The 17333-nt window shown below is 41.9% G+C and overlaps 1 protein-coding gene across 3 annotated transcripts in view; it reads right to left on the bottom strand.

Moving 5' to 3' along the window:
* Positions 1–1781: 1781 nt before the first annotated feature.
* The window catches only part of LOC122767982 (nuclear receptor coactivator 3-like), a 38800-nt gene continuing 23248 nt past the window's right edge, over positions 1782–17333 (bottom strand). For 2 of the 3 annotated variants that reach the window (XM_044023576.1, XM_044023577.1), the window contains 21 exons: positions 16791–16895; positions 16363–16523; positions 13966–14066; positions 13670–13844; positions 13375–13560; positions 13045–13131; positions 12087–12230; positions 11543–11690; positions 10895–11433; positions 9821–10788; positions 9598–9721; positions 9177–9428; positions 8484–8690; positions 7794–7911; positions 7437–7608; positions 6119–6472; positions 5863–6030; positions 5498–5771; positions 4462–4654; positions 4170–4374; positions 1782–3481 (listed from right to left, as the gene is read on the bottom strand). In XM_044023576.1, the coding sequence (XP_043879511.1) occupies positions 3470–3481; positions 4170–4374; positions 4462–4654; positions 5498–5771; positions 5863–6030; positions 6119–6472; positions 7437–7608; positions 7794–7911; positions 8484–8690; positions 9177–9428; positions 9598–9721; positions 9821–10788; positions 10895–11433; positions 11543–11690; positions 12087–12230; positions 13045–13131; positions 13375–13560; positions 13670–13844; positions 13966–14066; positions 16363–16523; positions 16791–16876 (4674 nt within the window). In that variant the 5' untranslated portion in view covers positions 16877–16895 and the 3' untranslated portion in view covers positions 1782–3469. The remainder of the gene's footprint in view (positions 3482–4169; positions 4375–4461; positions 4655–5497; positions 5772–5862; positions 6031–6118; positions 6473–7436; positions 7609–7793; positions 7912–8483; positions 8691–9176; positions 9429–9597; positions 9722–9820; positions 10789–10894; positions 11434–11542; positions 11691–12086; positions 12231–13044; positions 13132–13374; positions 13561–13669; positions 13845–13965; positions 14067–16362; positions 16524–16790; positions 16896–17333) is intronic. The other variant, XM_044023578.1, reaches the window with a different exon arrangement.

Raw genomic sequence — 17333 nt, 5'->3', positions numbered from 1 at the left:
GTGTGTGTATATATATATAGATATGGATATATACATACAGTATGTATACATATACATATATATATATACAATAATATATACATTTTTTTTTTTACAAAAACGGAGTTTCCGAAAAAGACAAACAAAACAAGAAATATATATCAATAATATTTTAAAAAATAATAATAAAAAAAACTATTACAAATAAATGTTTAGCCATGTAAAAATCATAATTAATTTCACTCATTACAAGTATTTATTCAGTCTCTGGTGTTTTCCTCATGGCTCATTGTTGATGTGCACTATGGGATGTCTTATATATATATATACATATACACACATATACATACATATATATATATGTACATATATACACACACACACACAGTGGAGTGTGCTCTCCTTTTATCATCTATTGTTCTGTCCATCAGTCTAACACACACTCAGAGCCGCATCTCGTCGTTAATGTTCATTATTCCATAGAACTGATGCTATTTGAATTCATCAGTGAAACCGCGAAGCCTCCAGCTCCTCACTTGTGCTCAGTGCGCCCTCCAGTGTCCGTGTCGTACACTGCAGCACTGTGGGTGGGAGGCAAGTGAGAGAGAAGGCATAAGCGGACAACAGCGCCCCGCTGTGGTAACAACGACAGTGGACACACGCAGCTTCTTAGACATGAACGCATTTAGACGGTCTAACCAAAGCCTAATGAGGTTCTGTCTCATTAAGACCAGGTTTTGCTCTCCATGAAGACTTATGTGACCACATGTCTTTACTGATTTTACACAAAAAACATGATCATTTAAACAAAAACAACATTAAAAGTTAAAAATAACAGGATTTAAGCACATGCTGTAATAAATGCTTCAGAATCTACACTCAGTGAAACGTGTCATTGGCAGAAATCTGCATTTTACTTGCATCAACTGTGAATACTGAAGGATTTTATTATTTTATTTTTTATTTTTATTTTATAACCTGTCTTGCCCAGTACCTAGGACATGTAATATGGTCGACTGCATGCCTTGTGGTGTCGGACAGATATGCTATGCGCAGGCGAGTCTGTGATACTCGGAACTGCAGTATTTTTATTTATTTATTTATTTAATGATTATGTGGTGTGGGCAGCCGGACCGGACAGGGGGACAGGGAGTGGACAGACAAGGAGAGGGGGAGAGAGAGGGAGAGAGGGATAGTAACAATTGAAATTATATTAAATAGACAAGAACATACTCGACAAAACAAAACATAAACAGCATTAGACTGACATTAGTGTGTTAGTAACAGGTTAATAACATTAAAGAGTTGAAAACAAAACATAAGACGATGTTAGACAGACATTCAGGTACAGTTTCTATAGTGATCGTTAACGACCACATCAAGAGAGGGTGTCCAGGCTTACAACTGCTACATCACTTTAGTTTACTCTATCTTAAGCACACATAACAGTGTATATGTGCAGGGAATGTCATTAGATGTGGTTGGAATCTGGGTGGGGGCCCGGGCCAATGCCCAGCAGAGGGCCTATAAAGATCCACGCGCCGAGGGCCATTTTTAGGAAAAGGATGACGGACTTTGCATAATAACGTTCTTTTAGAATAGTAGACAGGGAGCAATATTACTATGTGTGATATTATTCAGTGACAAGAATATTCCGTCTAAACATGGATATGATCAATCTTTCATTCATTAATAAACTAATAAAGTGAGGAGTGTGCTACACAGGCTTATATTCACAGTTTGCATGCATCACTGCTCATCAACAGGGTCAGTGTATATTCAGAGAAGCGGAGGCAAGAGTGTTTAAATATAAATTTGTATTTACATTAATATCAACAACAAAGAGAGAAATCTGTAATATACATCCTGTAAAACGACAGCTTATCTTACCTTCACACAGAGAAAAACTCAAACAAACCAAAACCATCTCATCCCTCATGTTGTGCTTCATTCATACTGTACAAAGTTCCTTTTTCCCCAAAGTAACAAAATCTGCTCATTAAATGGAGTCGTTTACAGAAAAATAGAAGCGATATTGATATGTTTTTAAGTGGATTTCATTCTCTTGCACAGCAAAAACATGCTTTGTTTTCTTCTCTGATGTAAAAACGTGTCTGCTGTGGAGTTGGAACCTTCCAGTTCTCCTTTTACTGCACTGCTCACACACATACAGTCCACCGTATGCAATTACACATCCATATGTACCCATTTACCATCCGAATAATATAAATGCATATCATAAAAAATTTACACTCAAACTATACAGAGAGGTGAAAAAATATCTTTGGATTGCGCGTTCTGAAAAGGTAGATTCAGCGAGTGGAGATTATGTGAAGAAAAACATTGAACGGACAAAACTGAGGGGGGAGAGAAATCTGTCAGGAGCAGGTTTGTCACTGAAGTGAAACACACACACACACGTCCATGACTTCAGACAGCCATTATGTCAACTACCCCAAACCCTTAAACATAGCGTCACTTTAAAATGTAATCTTTACATAATGAGGACTTGCTTTTTCCTCATAATGTAACACACACGCACACACACATACACATTCATCCAATTATCAATTTAACATCATGGACAGACCTGTAAGAATTCATCTCCATCACTTTTCCTACGATAGTTTTGACAGTGTGAGGGCTCAAACCATTAAGTCATAAAAAAGTGCCTTACTAAAACATGACTCTTCAGGAAATAAAAAAACAAAAACAAAAAACAACAGCATTGAGAAAATGACTGAGAAGGGAAGGAAAACCCAAACATGCCCGCAACATCTGCCAAGGCAAAAACTAACAAACAGAAGTGAACACGTCTGTCATGACCTGTGGAACACAAACACAGGCCTTTGAAAGCACGTCGTAGATTTACAGTTCATGTTCACAGAGGACACTGGAGACGTCCAATACTGCACAGTACCGTGTGTTTGCTGATAACAGGGTGACAGACACTCAAAAATATCCACGCAATAATTATTGCTCCAATCTGCATGACATAGAAAACTGTGCCGAGAGCTTCTAATGACTTTAAGAATGAGGCGCATCCGAAAAAAAGAAAAGGAAAACAAAAATAAACCTTTTTGTGAAGGCATTGAATCTCTAGTAAAAGTTTGATGATGAAGAAATATTGCATCAATGTTGATTTTCCACACAGGAGCCTCTGGGTAAAGTGCGGTCACAGCCTGTTGTACCATCATCCCAAACTGCAGCCGGACTGTGACGCTGAATACTGTTGGACAGCTCACACACACACACACACACACACACACACACACACACACTTTCTGTTTGTGCATAATCATAATCGACTTGTGACGTTTCAGTTGGAGATGAAACCTGATGCACGCGTGTCCTCACAGCCCACTTCCTTCTGGATGAGCAGTACATTTGAGTCTCTTGCACGTGTGTGTGTGTGTGTGTGTGTGTAGTCCCAGGTGTTCCGCTACAGTTGAAAGGCGTCAGTTTCTGCCACCTGCCACAGGTCCTCTCCTCAACAATACTTCTGCAGGGACAGAACAACAGTAGAAATGTAAAATGTACAGCGTGAAACATGAGCAATAATTGAGTATGGTTTTTTTTTTAAAAATAAAAAAATCATTGGGTTTTTGTGACCTTAATATAAACAAAGGTCATGCTCTATGCAGGCCACAATCTTGTGCTACCGTGTTTCTACAGCAGTCACATGTACAGAAGTGTATTAAACTTTTATTGTTTGGGCTGACCCGGTTGTGGAGAGACTGCAATTTCGATCCCACCTCATGTCGACATGTGTGTTGGAATGACAATAAAGAATCTTGAATTACTCCCAGGTCAAATCACTCTGCAATGCATTTGGGTTTTTATTGGATACAACCGTGACATGACCTGGGTCAACATGCTCATTCCTTTTTCATTTTGGCAGGTATTCAAATTCTTCCTTAATATCTGGTGCAACACTCTGAGGCACATACAGTATATCTACTGTATGTGTAATTCATTTTCCTCTAAATGGCTTTATATTCGCTAAGGTTTTGATAGAATAGGTGTTTGCCATTTCCACACACACCATTGTACAGAGTGAAGATGAGGTTGAGATCAGGTTTCTCAGCTCTTTTCTGACAGAAGGTGCAAGGTGTCCTAATGCGCCGCCATCTCGTGGAATCTGTCTCACACACCATCTTCTTCAGATAAGGTGTCAAAGTACTACCAACCTGATCAGGTCCCATTGGCATTCTACCCATTCCCATGGGGTTCATGCCCATGTGGCCCTGCATCTGTCCTGGCATTTGTCCCATCTGTCCTGCAGCGGCCCCACTGACTGGACCCAGCCCACCCATGGAGCTGTTCATCATCATGGGTCCAAACTGGCCCTGGTTGCCTTGCTGAGGGTACTGCTGCTGCTGCTGCGAGTATGAACTGGAAGACGGGAACAAATTAAAGTTGAAATGGACAAGTTTTGAGTATTTTGGTAAACTGCTGCCAAGTTGTTTCTCAGGTGGTTACTTGTTGCGTGGCATTCCTCCCTGCGGCCAGGCCTTCGTGTCTCCGCTCGAGTACATGGGTCCCCCCTGTGGGTTTCCTTGCATCCCAGGCATCATGGTGTTCTGAGGAGGGCCACCCATTCGCCCTTGCATCATATTTCCCGGTGGGCTGCTACCTGGAGCCATGAATGATGGGTCCCCCTGCTGGTTCATCCCTGCAAGTACAACAACAAGTACAGCCTTTGTGTTTAATGCAGTTCAGCAAGGAAATGTCTAAAATCTCTGTGTGGTGTATTTAGCGACAGCACTGCTGAAAGCCGGCAATCGCAGGCGGCGAGCCGAATGCAAACATTATTTTTTAGGTGGTTGTGTGATTCTCGTCGCTCTCTCGACACACACGCACGCCTTCCACCTCCACTGAGTTGTGTGGCGTAAAAGGCGCTTTGTATCGGATCGCTTATTTGCGGCGTGAATCGAGATTTTTTTAACGATTTATCGTGCAACCGCAATTTCAATCGTGTAAAAAAATTACGAAAATGAAATACTCAAGTCTTTACTTCATAAATCTGCTCTGTAGTACTAATTTAAACTCCTGCTAGATTATGTTGGCAAGCTAAAGGTACGTTTGTCAATAGTAATGGGACAACAAATGGTGATTAAAAAGCACTTCCAATAAGTTAATTAGTCTATCTATATTATCGTTCCATGTGAGTGACTTGAAAACTTGAAATCTAGATCACCAACATAAAGTCCTTGTGATTTACCTTTTAATGTGCCACAATGGGGAGCCGCACCTTTCATCACGACTTATTATGATCTCATTTGTACTGAATTATTTTTCACAAACAAAATCTGTATCCTATAGTGGTGTGCCAGAGACAACATGGTACGATATTGTCACGACATTTAAGTCACAATATACATTTACTGTATATAGCAGCAGTCAGTCACTGTGACCTGACAGAGCAGTTATAGTGGAACACACTAACCGGTAGCTGATTTGTCTTTACAGTGTGAAGCTATGATACAGGAAACAAGCTCTCTTTCAGTCAACTCACCATAGTTGCCTCCATAGTTGAAGCCCTGCTGCCCAGGTTGGTTTAAGACAGGACTGACCATGGGGCTGTCCATGCCTCCCGGTGCAGTGACGTTTGGAGGAGGGCTGAAGGCTCCTGCTGCTCCCTGCCCCTGCTGCTGCTGCTGCTGTTGTTGTTGTTGTTGTTGTTGCTGCTGCTGCTGCTGCATCAGCATCATCATCCGCTGCCTCTTCATCTGCATGGTCATCATCTCTCGGCTGCGCTGAGCCATCATCTGGGCGTTCAGGAAACCAGGCTGTGGAAAAACATCAATATTCTGACCTTGACTCTGCAGTTGCTAAGTAAATGCACACTATATCGGACGTGAAGAAGTGCTCTCTACACACCTGAGTACCCTGAGTGCCCATGCCTACAGGCTGCATGCCAGGCTGCATGCCAGGCTGCATGCCAGGCTGCATGCCAGGCTGCATGCCAGGCTGCAAGCCTGGACGCATGGGAGGATTTCCTACAGGGGCATTTTCCATCTTTATGCCTTGTCGGGTTTGGTTCATAAACTGCCAGATATGAGAAGACAATGTGTTATTTTGATGTTTATTACTGAAATCGAAATTCTATCAAAACATAAGGTATTTGTGTGATCACCTGCTGCCCTTGCAGTCTCTGCTGTAGCTGCAGTCGGAGAGGCTTTGCAGCCATCATGCGCGGTCTCATCATGTTGGCACGGGGGTTGCCCATACCCCCCATGCCAGGGAAGCCCCCTGTTTGACCCATCTGATTCATCATAGGGTTGAAGCCTCCTGGAGACTGGCCTTGCATTGTGTTGTTGCTGTACCCAGCTTGCATGCCCATGGAAGGGGGACCTGGGGGTCCGGGGTAGCCCTGGCCATACATAGATTTTGGGTCCATGGCTATGGAGGACTCTGGCCGTGGGAAAGGCTCCGAGGATGGGCGCTGACTCTGTCCTTGCTCCTGGCCCCGCGGTGGACCTTCTGGTCCCTGGTTGTGGAGTACAGTTAGGTTGCATTTAATGCTAGTTTGAACAGAGTAAACCTTAATGTAACAATAACACTCAGATCAAGTTTTTGGAAATGTGGTTATGTGATCCCATACAGAACCACAGGCTACTGTACTGTAAACCCACTCACTGCCTATAAAGAAAAACAGTGGTTTAACCCGCGGGAAGCTAAAACAGCCATTTGGTGTCACTCCACAGTAATTACACAAAAATAACACATCTGAACTTAAATGATAGAGAAAGCGGTGGATATAACTTATATGTGCCACAAAGTAAAAATATAATATTACAATATTCTTTATGGACTTGGGTGCAGAAGTCAATCGTTCAAAAAGGAAAAAAAAAATGGTGAACATAAGGAGACAAGCTTTTTAATTAGAGGAGCATTTTGTGAAGTGGCTAAAATCTGGTTTTCCTTGAGTTGCCACTGACAGCCATGTTTTCACTGCAAGTCAGCATGTGTGTCTTAAGTTGATTTACGTTCCAGGGATTCTGTGGAGATTCTCCTGCCAGCTCCCTTGTCTAATATGTGATTAATGTGTAAATGTAGCAGGACCACCTAAACCTGGACTGTTGTGAACACCTCGAAAACACAAACTCCTGAGAATGTCTGGACATGTCTGAAGAACAAATGAAGCTGTGTATACCACCTCATTTCAAAGAACTAGACTTAAATGATAATAATAATAATAATAAACTTAAATTTGTACTCCACCTTTCACAATAAAAAGGAAAATAAAATTGTAAAAGTCCATGTAATGTAGTCCATGTAATGCAGTGATTTTAGATCATTATAAGGGCTTCTGCTCATTTTGCCTTTCTTATTCCTCACCAACTATTTAAATAAATAACCAACTTACGTCATACTATTCTGATTTTACACTGTAAAAAAGCAGTCACTTAAGTTGCTTTGGACCCTTGGCTCTAACACCAGTGTACCAGTACCTGGCTTACTATTTCAGCGATGCCCAGGGCTCGGTCAATCTCCTGCAGAGCAATGACATCAGCGGTGTTCAGCAGAGAATCCAGTTGGTCCAAAAGCGCTCGCTCATCAGGAGGGCCCTCACTGTTGGCCACAGAGCCCAGTAAATCATCCAGGGGGTGTACAAACGGGTCCCTAAACCAACATAGGACAAACGTGTTGAGTCACGCAGTTCAGATCTGGAATTAACATCAATCCTGAAGTTCAATGATAGGATCACTCTGCAGAGGGTCTCCATGGACATGAGACTATGATTAAACAACAACGTCAACTTCTAAATTCAGTCTTAGGTCTAGAGTAGGTTAGAACCAGTAGTTTACATGTTAGAGTTGCTTTGTGGTCTGTCCATTCCCATTGCAGAGTCTGGCCAGGATGGGGACTGTGGTGGTGGTCCGTGTCCACCAAATGGGCTCATCCTCATATTGGATTCATTGGTACCTGCAGATGATTTCACAGAAATTAGATGTATATCTTTTTTTTTTTCTATTTTGGTCAACACATACAAGACAATGAAACGACAGGGAACAGTAAGATAAATGGAAACAAAACAAAAACAAAACAAAACAACAAACAAGTTATAGACAGAAAAAGTGTAGACAGAAGCACAAGCTTAATACGCCCTACCCTTTACATACAAAAAGAAGAATCGGCAGCACTAGGCACACAGAATACAGCTTCATTTGTTCTGGTTTTAATAGTATTTTGTACAAAATGACTTTGTGATTCCAGAACAACCACACACACCCTCTTGACATTTTGTTAAAATCCCACAACAGACACTGAAAACAAAATAAAATAAAACTAATTTTGAATAATTTCTTTTTAATTTCATTTGGAGTTTCTTTTAAAAAAATCAAAGATGTTTATAAATCTAGTTTGGTGTGAGAAAATCAAGGTTTTGTGTGTAGTATGAGACAAAATACTTGGCTTCATCATATTATGCAACAGCCTTGTTAAGGCAGCAAGCCTTCACTAGTTTCAGGTACAACAGAAACACGTATGTCACATACCCATATCCATGAGCTGCTGCTGCAACATAGACCTGGTGTTTCCAGGAACACTGTTGGAGCGGTTGATCATCGGTCCTCCCATTGGGCCAGAGCGAGCCATGCCTGGGTGTCCTGGTCCGGCCACAGGGCTGTTCCTCTGCATCCCCCACTCCCCTATTCCTGCCATGGGAGGGCGCTGGGGCATTCCCATACCTCGGCCCATACCTCCTGAATGACACAAAGATCATTAACATTAAGTATTTGTTGGGGTTTCAGGGCAGATATCAATACCAATAATGACTTTCTAATGAGGCTAATAACAGATATTTACATTAAAAATGTCAACATTTAGAAATCCAACACAAAACTTTGTTTAAATGGCTTTAATGTTCATCAATAATACCAGTTGGTGCAGCAGCTTGAAAGCAGATTGCTACAGCAGACCACTTTTTTATTAATCAATCAATAATATTGGTGATGGTTAAAATAAAATGCCAATATTGATAATCTGCAAAATGCCTAATCTGCCTGGTCGACCTCTACTGCTTAATGACACACTGGAAACTGTAATGTGAGCTTATTAAAAGTGGTGAGTTTAATTAAACATCTCAAAAAATATGTAATGAAAAAAAAAAGAAACATGCCATCTATTCTATTAAAATCAGATCTATACAGAACGACCCTTTGTTAGACGTAACAAAAATAAGAGTTTACTTGGATTTCCCCGTGGTGGACAAACACCGATGCCTCCAGGAAAGCCATTGGATACACCGCCAGGTCGGATTGGCACATCCATTTTTTCCTGTTTGACCAACGTGGGACAGGGGACGTTCCTTCTCATAGAAAGGCCTCCTCCTACTGTTGCTGCTGCTGCTACTCCCTCTCCAGCCATGGGTTTGGCATCCATGGACAAGGTTCTTTGATAGACACCATGCTGGCCTAGTGGCACAGGACCTTTCTCTCCTCCTGACAAAAACAAGGTAACAGTGTTTTTGTAGAGTTTACTGTTTTAGGTCTTAATATTTTCTGTTTTTGTTCCATCAGCGATTTCTTTTTTTTCCTCTCCAATGCTCCAATGGCATGACTTTACAGCAAATATTTTGCTGTATAATTCTTTATTTGACAATTTCCTTACCATTGAAAGTGTCAGGCATATTTCCTTGTTTCCTTCCCACTTCCTTCCCTGCTCTGGAGTCTGGGTCTGGGTAGAAGCCAGAGTTGTTCCTTGGGACACCAAGAATGGTCTCCAGGGTCTCAGTCTGAACAACAGAGAAATAAAAGTGACTACAACAATGTTCTGCGTATTTTTTACTTTTTACTAAATCTAACATCTTGTCATTTCAGGTGGAAAAACAAACCTCATCAGATGGCTCCAGTTTGACCTTTCCATCAATGTCTGAGTTAGTGACCCCTGCCCCCTGAGCTGCCCTCCCTTCCAACTCTTCCAGCTTAGGCTTGACATCCCCACTTTCTTTAGAATCATCCTTATTGAGGAGGTAGTGAAGGAGCGCATGAGGCTTCTCTTTCTTAGGGCTGTGCTGCTCTTGTTTTGATTCCGATCCCCTAACTCCACCAGGGGCCGCAGATCCAGAGTCTGAATTGAAGGTGCTCTTCCCAGTGGCCTCGGCTGTGATGCGAGCCACCTCGTCGGGAGTGTTCCCGTTCTGAAGGAGCTTGTGGAGGATCTTGTGCTTTTCCTGAAGTGACTGATTTGATAGATGACCAGTGCCACCAGAGGACGACACAGCACCATGATTTCCACCTGTAGAGGAGGACACTCCTGTGGAAGAAAAAGGGCTGGTGACGCCCAGTGTTCCGTCTTTATTCTCGGGCGTGGAGGTGGATCCAGAGCTTGGTGTTTGATTGGGGGGTGCCGACTCGTCTGTAGGGGAGGTGAGAAGCTGCAGAAGTTTCTTGTGAGATCTGCTATCAGGGACCCTTCGAGTGGATTCGCCCCCTGCTGGGCCCATCTCTCTGCTCACCTGGCTGTCCAGTTTGTCAGGAGGGCCCTCGCTGATAGGGGTGCGAGGGTGTTGCTGCAAGTGCTGATCTCCACCAGCCCCCAAAGAGGTGCCTGGACTCTTGGTGTCAGAGTAGCCCGGGAGACCTGGTTTGCATGGTCCCCCTGCTGACTGGTTGGTGGAGTTGATGCTTGGGGAGCTGTCAGGTTTGTGTTGGGGGGGAGATGTGAGTGGGGTAGGCATAGGATTGCCAACTCCCTCACTGATGGCTTGGAGGGCGTTCAAAGAACTGCTTGAGAAGGTGGTTCCTCCTCCACCCGCTCCAGAGTTACCAGGGTGACTGGAGCTAATGGGGGAGTTCATACCTGCAAACAGACAAACCAAAGCAATGTGAGCAACTCATGAATAAAACAAAAGCAAACATTTGTTTTTGATCTAGTTTTCCTATATGTCAAAACATTTGGTTCATACCACCAGGGGAGAAGGGGCTTGCACCCATCTTTGGGCTTCCTCTGACTCTAGGGGAACCCATGACATTGTGTGGGGGGCCATTAATCCCTGGACTGGCCTGGGGAGGACTGGTCATTCCCATTCCATACCCTGAACCTCCTGGTCCACCTCCTCCTCCTCCTCCATGGAACTGACCCATCTGTTGTTGATGTGGGTGCTGCTGGTGATGCATGCTGCGGTGACCCATCTGATTCACTGGACCCATTTGGTTCATTGAGTTCATGGGGTAGTTCACTGAATGCATGGAACTCATTTGATTCATTTGACCCGCGTTGTTCATTTGCTGCATGGGATTCATTTGGTTCATCTGGTTAATGGGGGTCATGCAGTTGCCGCCCACATACGGAGGCATTCCTCTGTGTGGCATGCCGCCCTGTTCAGCCATGCCATACCCCCGGTTCATACCCATGCCTCCTCCAGGGCCCATGTTCATCTGTTGATTGGGGTTGTTTTGAGGCCTCATGCCTCCACCTTGGTTTCCACGATAATTATTTTGCTCTCTTCAAGAAAATATCAAAAAAAACAACAATTAAAAACAGAGCAATAGTACGGCTGCACAACTGATTTAAATGATATTCTTGTTGGCTTTAATTGTGAGAGCATTTCTACCTTTGAAGCAAGTGTGTGGACACAAAAGAGTGTGGTTCATTGGGGTTAGGATTTCTGGAGAGGTCACTCCTGGTCTGAGCTGTGACTAGGGTACCATCAGGAAGCGAGAAACGATAGAGTGGAGTTTCTGCATGGCCATTATGGAACGCTAAATTGAAAAAAATGAAAATAAATCAAACCTCCAAATACAAAAAAAGCTGCAGAAGAGAGACTTACATTTCCTAGAGCTGCAACTAACCATGATTTTTTCAACCAATCAAGTAATCGTTTGGTGCATAAAATGTCATAAAACGTTGAAAAATGTTGGCCAGTGTTTCTCAAACCTCAAAATTAAGATGTCGGGTTTTGACCATTCACCGAAATGATTCAGTTAATAGCCACTTAATAACTGATTTAATAATATGGAGCAAAATCAATTAATCAATTCAGTCAATTAATTTAGTAATAAATGAATTACGAATAATCATTGCAGCCATAGTATTCATTAAGGGTTCGAGCCTTTCATTCACCTAAAAACAACATCTGAACTAACTGAAAAACAAACCTTCTTGATAGTGACGTTTGTAGGACCATGGTTGTCCCTCACTGTGATGGAGGAACATTTGCATGCAGCGCTTTACCAAATCTTCCCAACCTGGGCGCATGGTGGTATGAAGAGAGCTCTGATGTTCAATTTCAATCAGTTTACCTGCAACAGAAGATGCACACAATTCCCTCAGTTTAGCCATATCTTCGTCTGCCGGCTTGTTTTTCAAAATGTATGCATTTGTGTTAACATTACACTGTTGATACAAACTCAGGGATCATGTTTTACCATAATGGCTCTAAAGGCTTGCACATCCAAACAACATCAACACTGGTTACAGGGCAGGATCAGATAAAAGATGAAAAACAAAGTGTGCAAATTGTTATTGTTGTACCCACAAAAAAAGCTCCGCCTTATTAACAGCAAGGGGATGCCTGGACTATTTTATGAAATCATGGGTAGTGTGTATGCATTATGTTGATTTGGCAGTATATAGTTAGACACTTAAAATGAAATGTCCGCACACTAGTCACTGCTCTATTATTGTGAACCAAAAGGGCAAGATATAGGGCTAGCAAAGCAAATAACTGGATTTTATTTAAGGAATTAAATAAATAAAATTAACCGTAGAAATACGGTTCCTATCGTCTCTATCCGTCTTAATATAAAAATAAATAAAATAATTTTGAAATGTATTTCCTTAAATAAAATCCAGAAATGAAAAGTAATAACAGTATTCAAAGCATATAATACAGATCATAAACAGCAGATTTTTTATTTTATTCCTTTGAGAATGACAAACATCCCAAAAGAAAACTCTTCATGCGTCCAGAGAAACAACCTGTGTGCAGCTTTATATCCCAATATATTATTATACTGTATTTCATATATATTGATTGATTGATTGATTGATTTTAAATCAAATGTCACCAGAGGGGCTTTGTGCAGCCCTATATGTTGCAAAGTGGAAACTTACCAGACAGTTCATGGCGAGTGCTAAACCTCTCAGTTCTTTCTACTGCAGTAATACGTCGTGCCACACAAATCATACATGACTGCAAGTCTGAGGAAAGAGACAATGACATTTTAAATCCACATTTAACTACACATGTGTGCAAGGACTAAGAATCAACTGACAAAAAACAAAATACAGCAGCCAAACAAGACATCATGTGTAAACCAATCCTACTTATAGCAGAAATGCTGATCAAATCATAACATCTGCATTGTTCAGTGTAAATGTAGACTGTTGACAACTGTTGTATTCTCTAATTTGACTGAAAATGCTGATAAAAGTGACTTTTACCTTCTCCTTCCTCCATCATTGCCCGGGGCTGAGTCAGAGCAAAACACTGCATGGTCTCATAGCGTAGGCCCCCAGGTCTCTCATCGGACAACCCATGACCATGACCAAAGTTCACCAGCATGCGACAGTTGAAGGTGTGACTCTTCTGCCGAGGTGCTTCTCCACCCCACGATGCCCCATTTGGCGCTATTAAAAAAGTTAGGTAAAAAATTATTTTGAATATGTCTGCACCAAGTACCTGTAGGAATGACTTGGAATGAAAAACGTGATATTGGTGCATGCAGACGCGTCTCACCAATGGACTTGGGCAGATTCTTGTGAAACTCCTCCCTGTCGTCATCATGGATGATCTTGTACACACTGGTGTTGATCAGCTCCTCCTGTTTGTACTGCAGGTACTGGGTCACATTGTCTGACACAAATATGATGCTGCCCTCTCGGTTCACCACAAACAGAAAGCCATCCAAGGCCTACGAACAACAGGGGAATAGAAGAATGCATCTATCACACAGCAAAGCACTGATCCAGCCAATAAAAGAGAAATGAATTGGTGTTGGTCTTTTGCAGATCAGAGATAGTCCCAAAGCTGACCTGCAGGAGCAGCGGTCCCAGATGGTCCTTGTCAATGACCCCTTGACCAGTGGAGGACACATCAGCCTTCTGGACATCATCATCACTACACGAGCTTTTTCCTAATGACAGATGAAGCAAATTGCACTGCCGATGAAGAAAGTTATCATTTTACACGAGTGCAACATGGATTTTACACACTCTATGACTCACTGTGAAAAACTCCTTCTAAACACCAGGGTTCACACATTTTTACCAGTTCATTTTAAGTTTAACAAAAGTTAGCTACTATTGTAATTATAGGACCCAGTAACGAGGCTCTGACTTTAATGCCCTCGCCCTATCACAGGCTTAATAGCAAAAATGTAATATGGAATTTGGAATTTACTGTCTTAGTCAACATCCACAGAGAATTCTGAATCTCCTTTGAGCCACATCTTCTGTTTGACACACTAAAGCCACACACTTGCTTGGAATTTACTGCATTTTTTGCTAATATCACTCGGAAGCAACATAATGCGTACACCATGCATTATGTGACGTGTATCACGCAAAGTGAGTAACATTTATGCAGCTTGGCGTCTGACATCGGATATAGTTAATATCAGATTGGACCATCCCTAAATTTAAAACCTTTCCAAGACATTACTGTAATTCCAAACCATGCCCAGGCCTGAAAAATCTTATGACCACGGGAACCCTGAAACACTTTGAGTATAGCGGACCGATGTGCGTTTCATCCTCAGTATTATTCATGTTTCTGTACTCATGATTTCTTGGACCCTAATGCTATAATACCATAATGGACATAGTGAATCAATAAATAGTGATAAATCAACTCTACAGTGTAATATCGTACTTCTTCCGACCACCAGGTGTCAGCACAAGGCATGGAAGCATGGTCAGCATGCCTTTCTATTTTTAAAATAAGCATGTGTTTGATGATTAGTTAAGATACCACTCTGTCTCTACAGCAGGGCCATCTGTGGTGTGAGACTCACAGCAAGATGGCAAATATGTCATAAGGTGGATTTCATTGCATTTCAACACACAACACAATCAAACACTGGAGAAAGACTGTCAAAAAAAAGACACACAACAAACTGATAACAAAAAAGTGAGGATAAACAAACAAGGAGGGGAAAGCTGTGTTAAATGGACAACAAACAAGACGGAAGGGGGGAAAAAAGAGTCCCTCCATCATTCCTGTCCTGTAACTATAGCAACCGGGCAGCACAATGCTGTGCCCAGCAATAGCCAGCTGGGACCCTCAGGGGTAGATTTCAGTATGATTGCTCACTCTCTTTTCCTGATCCACTTACCTTCACAGATCTCATCTCAAACAATATCTTCTTTCTAAATATCTAATCACGTCAAATCTGCAATTATTATGAACAGCCTCGGGACACAAGTGTCTCTGATTTTGGAGTCACCAGTGTCAGTCTCTCAGCATACCATAACCACCAAAGATTGGTTTCAATAAATGGCTTTCTTTTTCGCCCAGTAAAAAAAAAAACAAGGCAAAGTGACTGTTGCTCCGAGGCTACATCAATACCAACGCACATATCATACAAACATACATACAAAAGTTTTCTTGAGATGTTTGAGCTTCTCAAAGGAGAGTGACAATACAATGAAAATATACTCTAAAAAAATAAAATATCTCCTGTTTATCATCTATATTACATGATCTTATAATACAGTTCTTAACTTTCAATCCAGATCATACCTGGTTGACCTGTCTTGTGTTACGACGTACTGTAGATATAATATCGACACTACACTCCCAGCTCCTCTGGTCTACATTCGGATGTGTCCTTGGGCAAGACACTTAAATCCACATTGACCCTGACGGCTGTGCATGGCTGCACATAGATGAAAGTGTGAGTCGATGGCAATACTGCAGTGTAAAGCAGCTTTGACCGGTCATCAAGACTAGAGAAGAATAAATTATAAAAGTACAAAAAAGACCATTTACAAATAATAAACAATGGTGTGAATGCGGATCAAAGTTTTCTTATGTTTCAGTTTCTGCCGTCGACACCAAATGTAGCTGCAGAGCTTTTAACGAAATATAGAGCCAGCATCATTTTTCAAACGTCCGTTTTCAGGGCTCCAAAACACCAGGGCAGTGAGGATGCCAAACATATCTGGAGCAGAATCGGTTTGTCTTTAATCAGAAAATGTAACCTAACAGTGGATGTAGCCTGAATAATGTAGTGGATTCATGTGTCCTGCAGAAGGCTCACGGACATGATTATGCCCAACTCTATTCAATGTTTATTCCACTAAGAGAACATTTTTGGTAACATTGAACATTGAAACCAAACAATGTTCAAACTACATCTTTTCATTGAATGTTTTGCTGCTCATGACCAGGAGTTTACAGTTTGTGTGTGATGTGTAGAGTGGTACTACCTTGCTCTTTGATTTGTCTGATCTGCCTCACAGTCTCCTTGAGGATGGCACATTTGTCAGGCTTGACATTGAAGCTGTCAATGTTGGAGAGGTTGGCAGAGATGAGCTCGGCCAGCTCCTCGATGTACTTGCTCTCCTGTTCCCTCCGACGCTTGTCACACCTGCAGGGGCGCCAAGGGGATTAGATATGTTGCCGTGGCAACCTCACCTCTCTATGCCCCATCCACATGCAGGCTCTACGGCCGGGTCTCTGAGGCTTCAGTTGTTTTGCTAGCCACAGACGCACGTTTGGAACAGGGAGGTAAGGATATTTACACAGAGCCAGGAAGAAGGAAGAGACCTGATAAACTCACTGACACCAAAAGAGCAGAGGCTGCCAACTGTGGACTGATAACTGCACAATGCATGACAGAATTTACAGCACTTACCCTAAGCCTGGAGTGTCACAGGTGGACAGTTTGCGTTTGCGGTCAGAGCACAGCGGCTCCAACGAGTTGTCTCCTATACCACTCATTTTCAGCACATATCAGCACCTGGAAGAACAAAACGTCACGTCATATATACACACATTAGGTAAAGGTGGTTCAACATGAGGGAATAAACAACATGGTGTGTTTTTCTATGCTTGCACAGCGTGTGGACAGTAGGGTAGAACTGGGTGATATGGGGAAAAAAAACATAACATGACAAACTTTTTTATATCATTCAATATCAATATATATAATCACGATATAAATTAAATCAACCAGGTTGTTTTGTCTGAGCTCATGAAAACTTTTCTTGAGATGTTTGAGCTTCTCAAAGGAGAGTGACAATACACTGTAAATAAATAAATGTCAAATAAAAAAAATAATTTTATTTACTTATTTAAAAATCCAAAATCTAAGACCATATCTTGTCTCATGTAACATCGATGTAGTTCCCAGCCGTAACTGTAAGTTATTGATACCAGCACTCAGAAATTACATTTT

This window comes from Solea senegalensis, linkage group LG4 (assembly GCF_019176455.1).
Source record: "Solea senegalensis isolate Sse05_10M linkage group LG4, IFAPA_SoseM_1, whole genome shotgun sequence".
NCBI classification, from domain to species: domain Eukaryota; kingdom Metazoa; phylum Chordata; class Actinopteri; order Pleuronectiformes; family Soleidae; genus Solea; species Solea senegalensis.
This window is presented reverse-complemented; position numbering and strand designations above follow the sequence as displayed.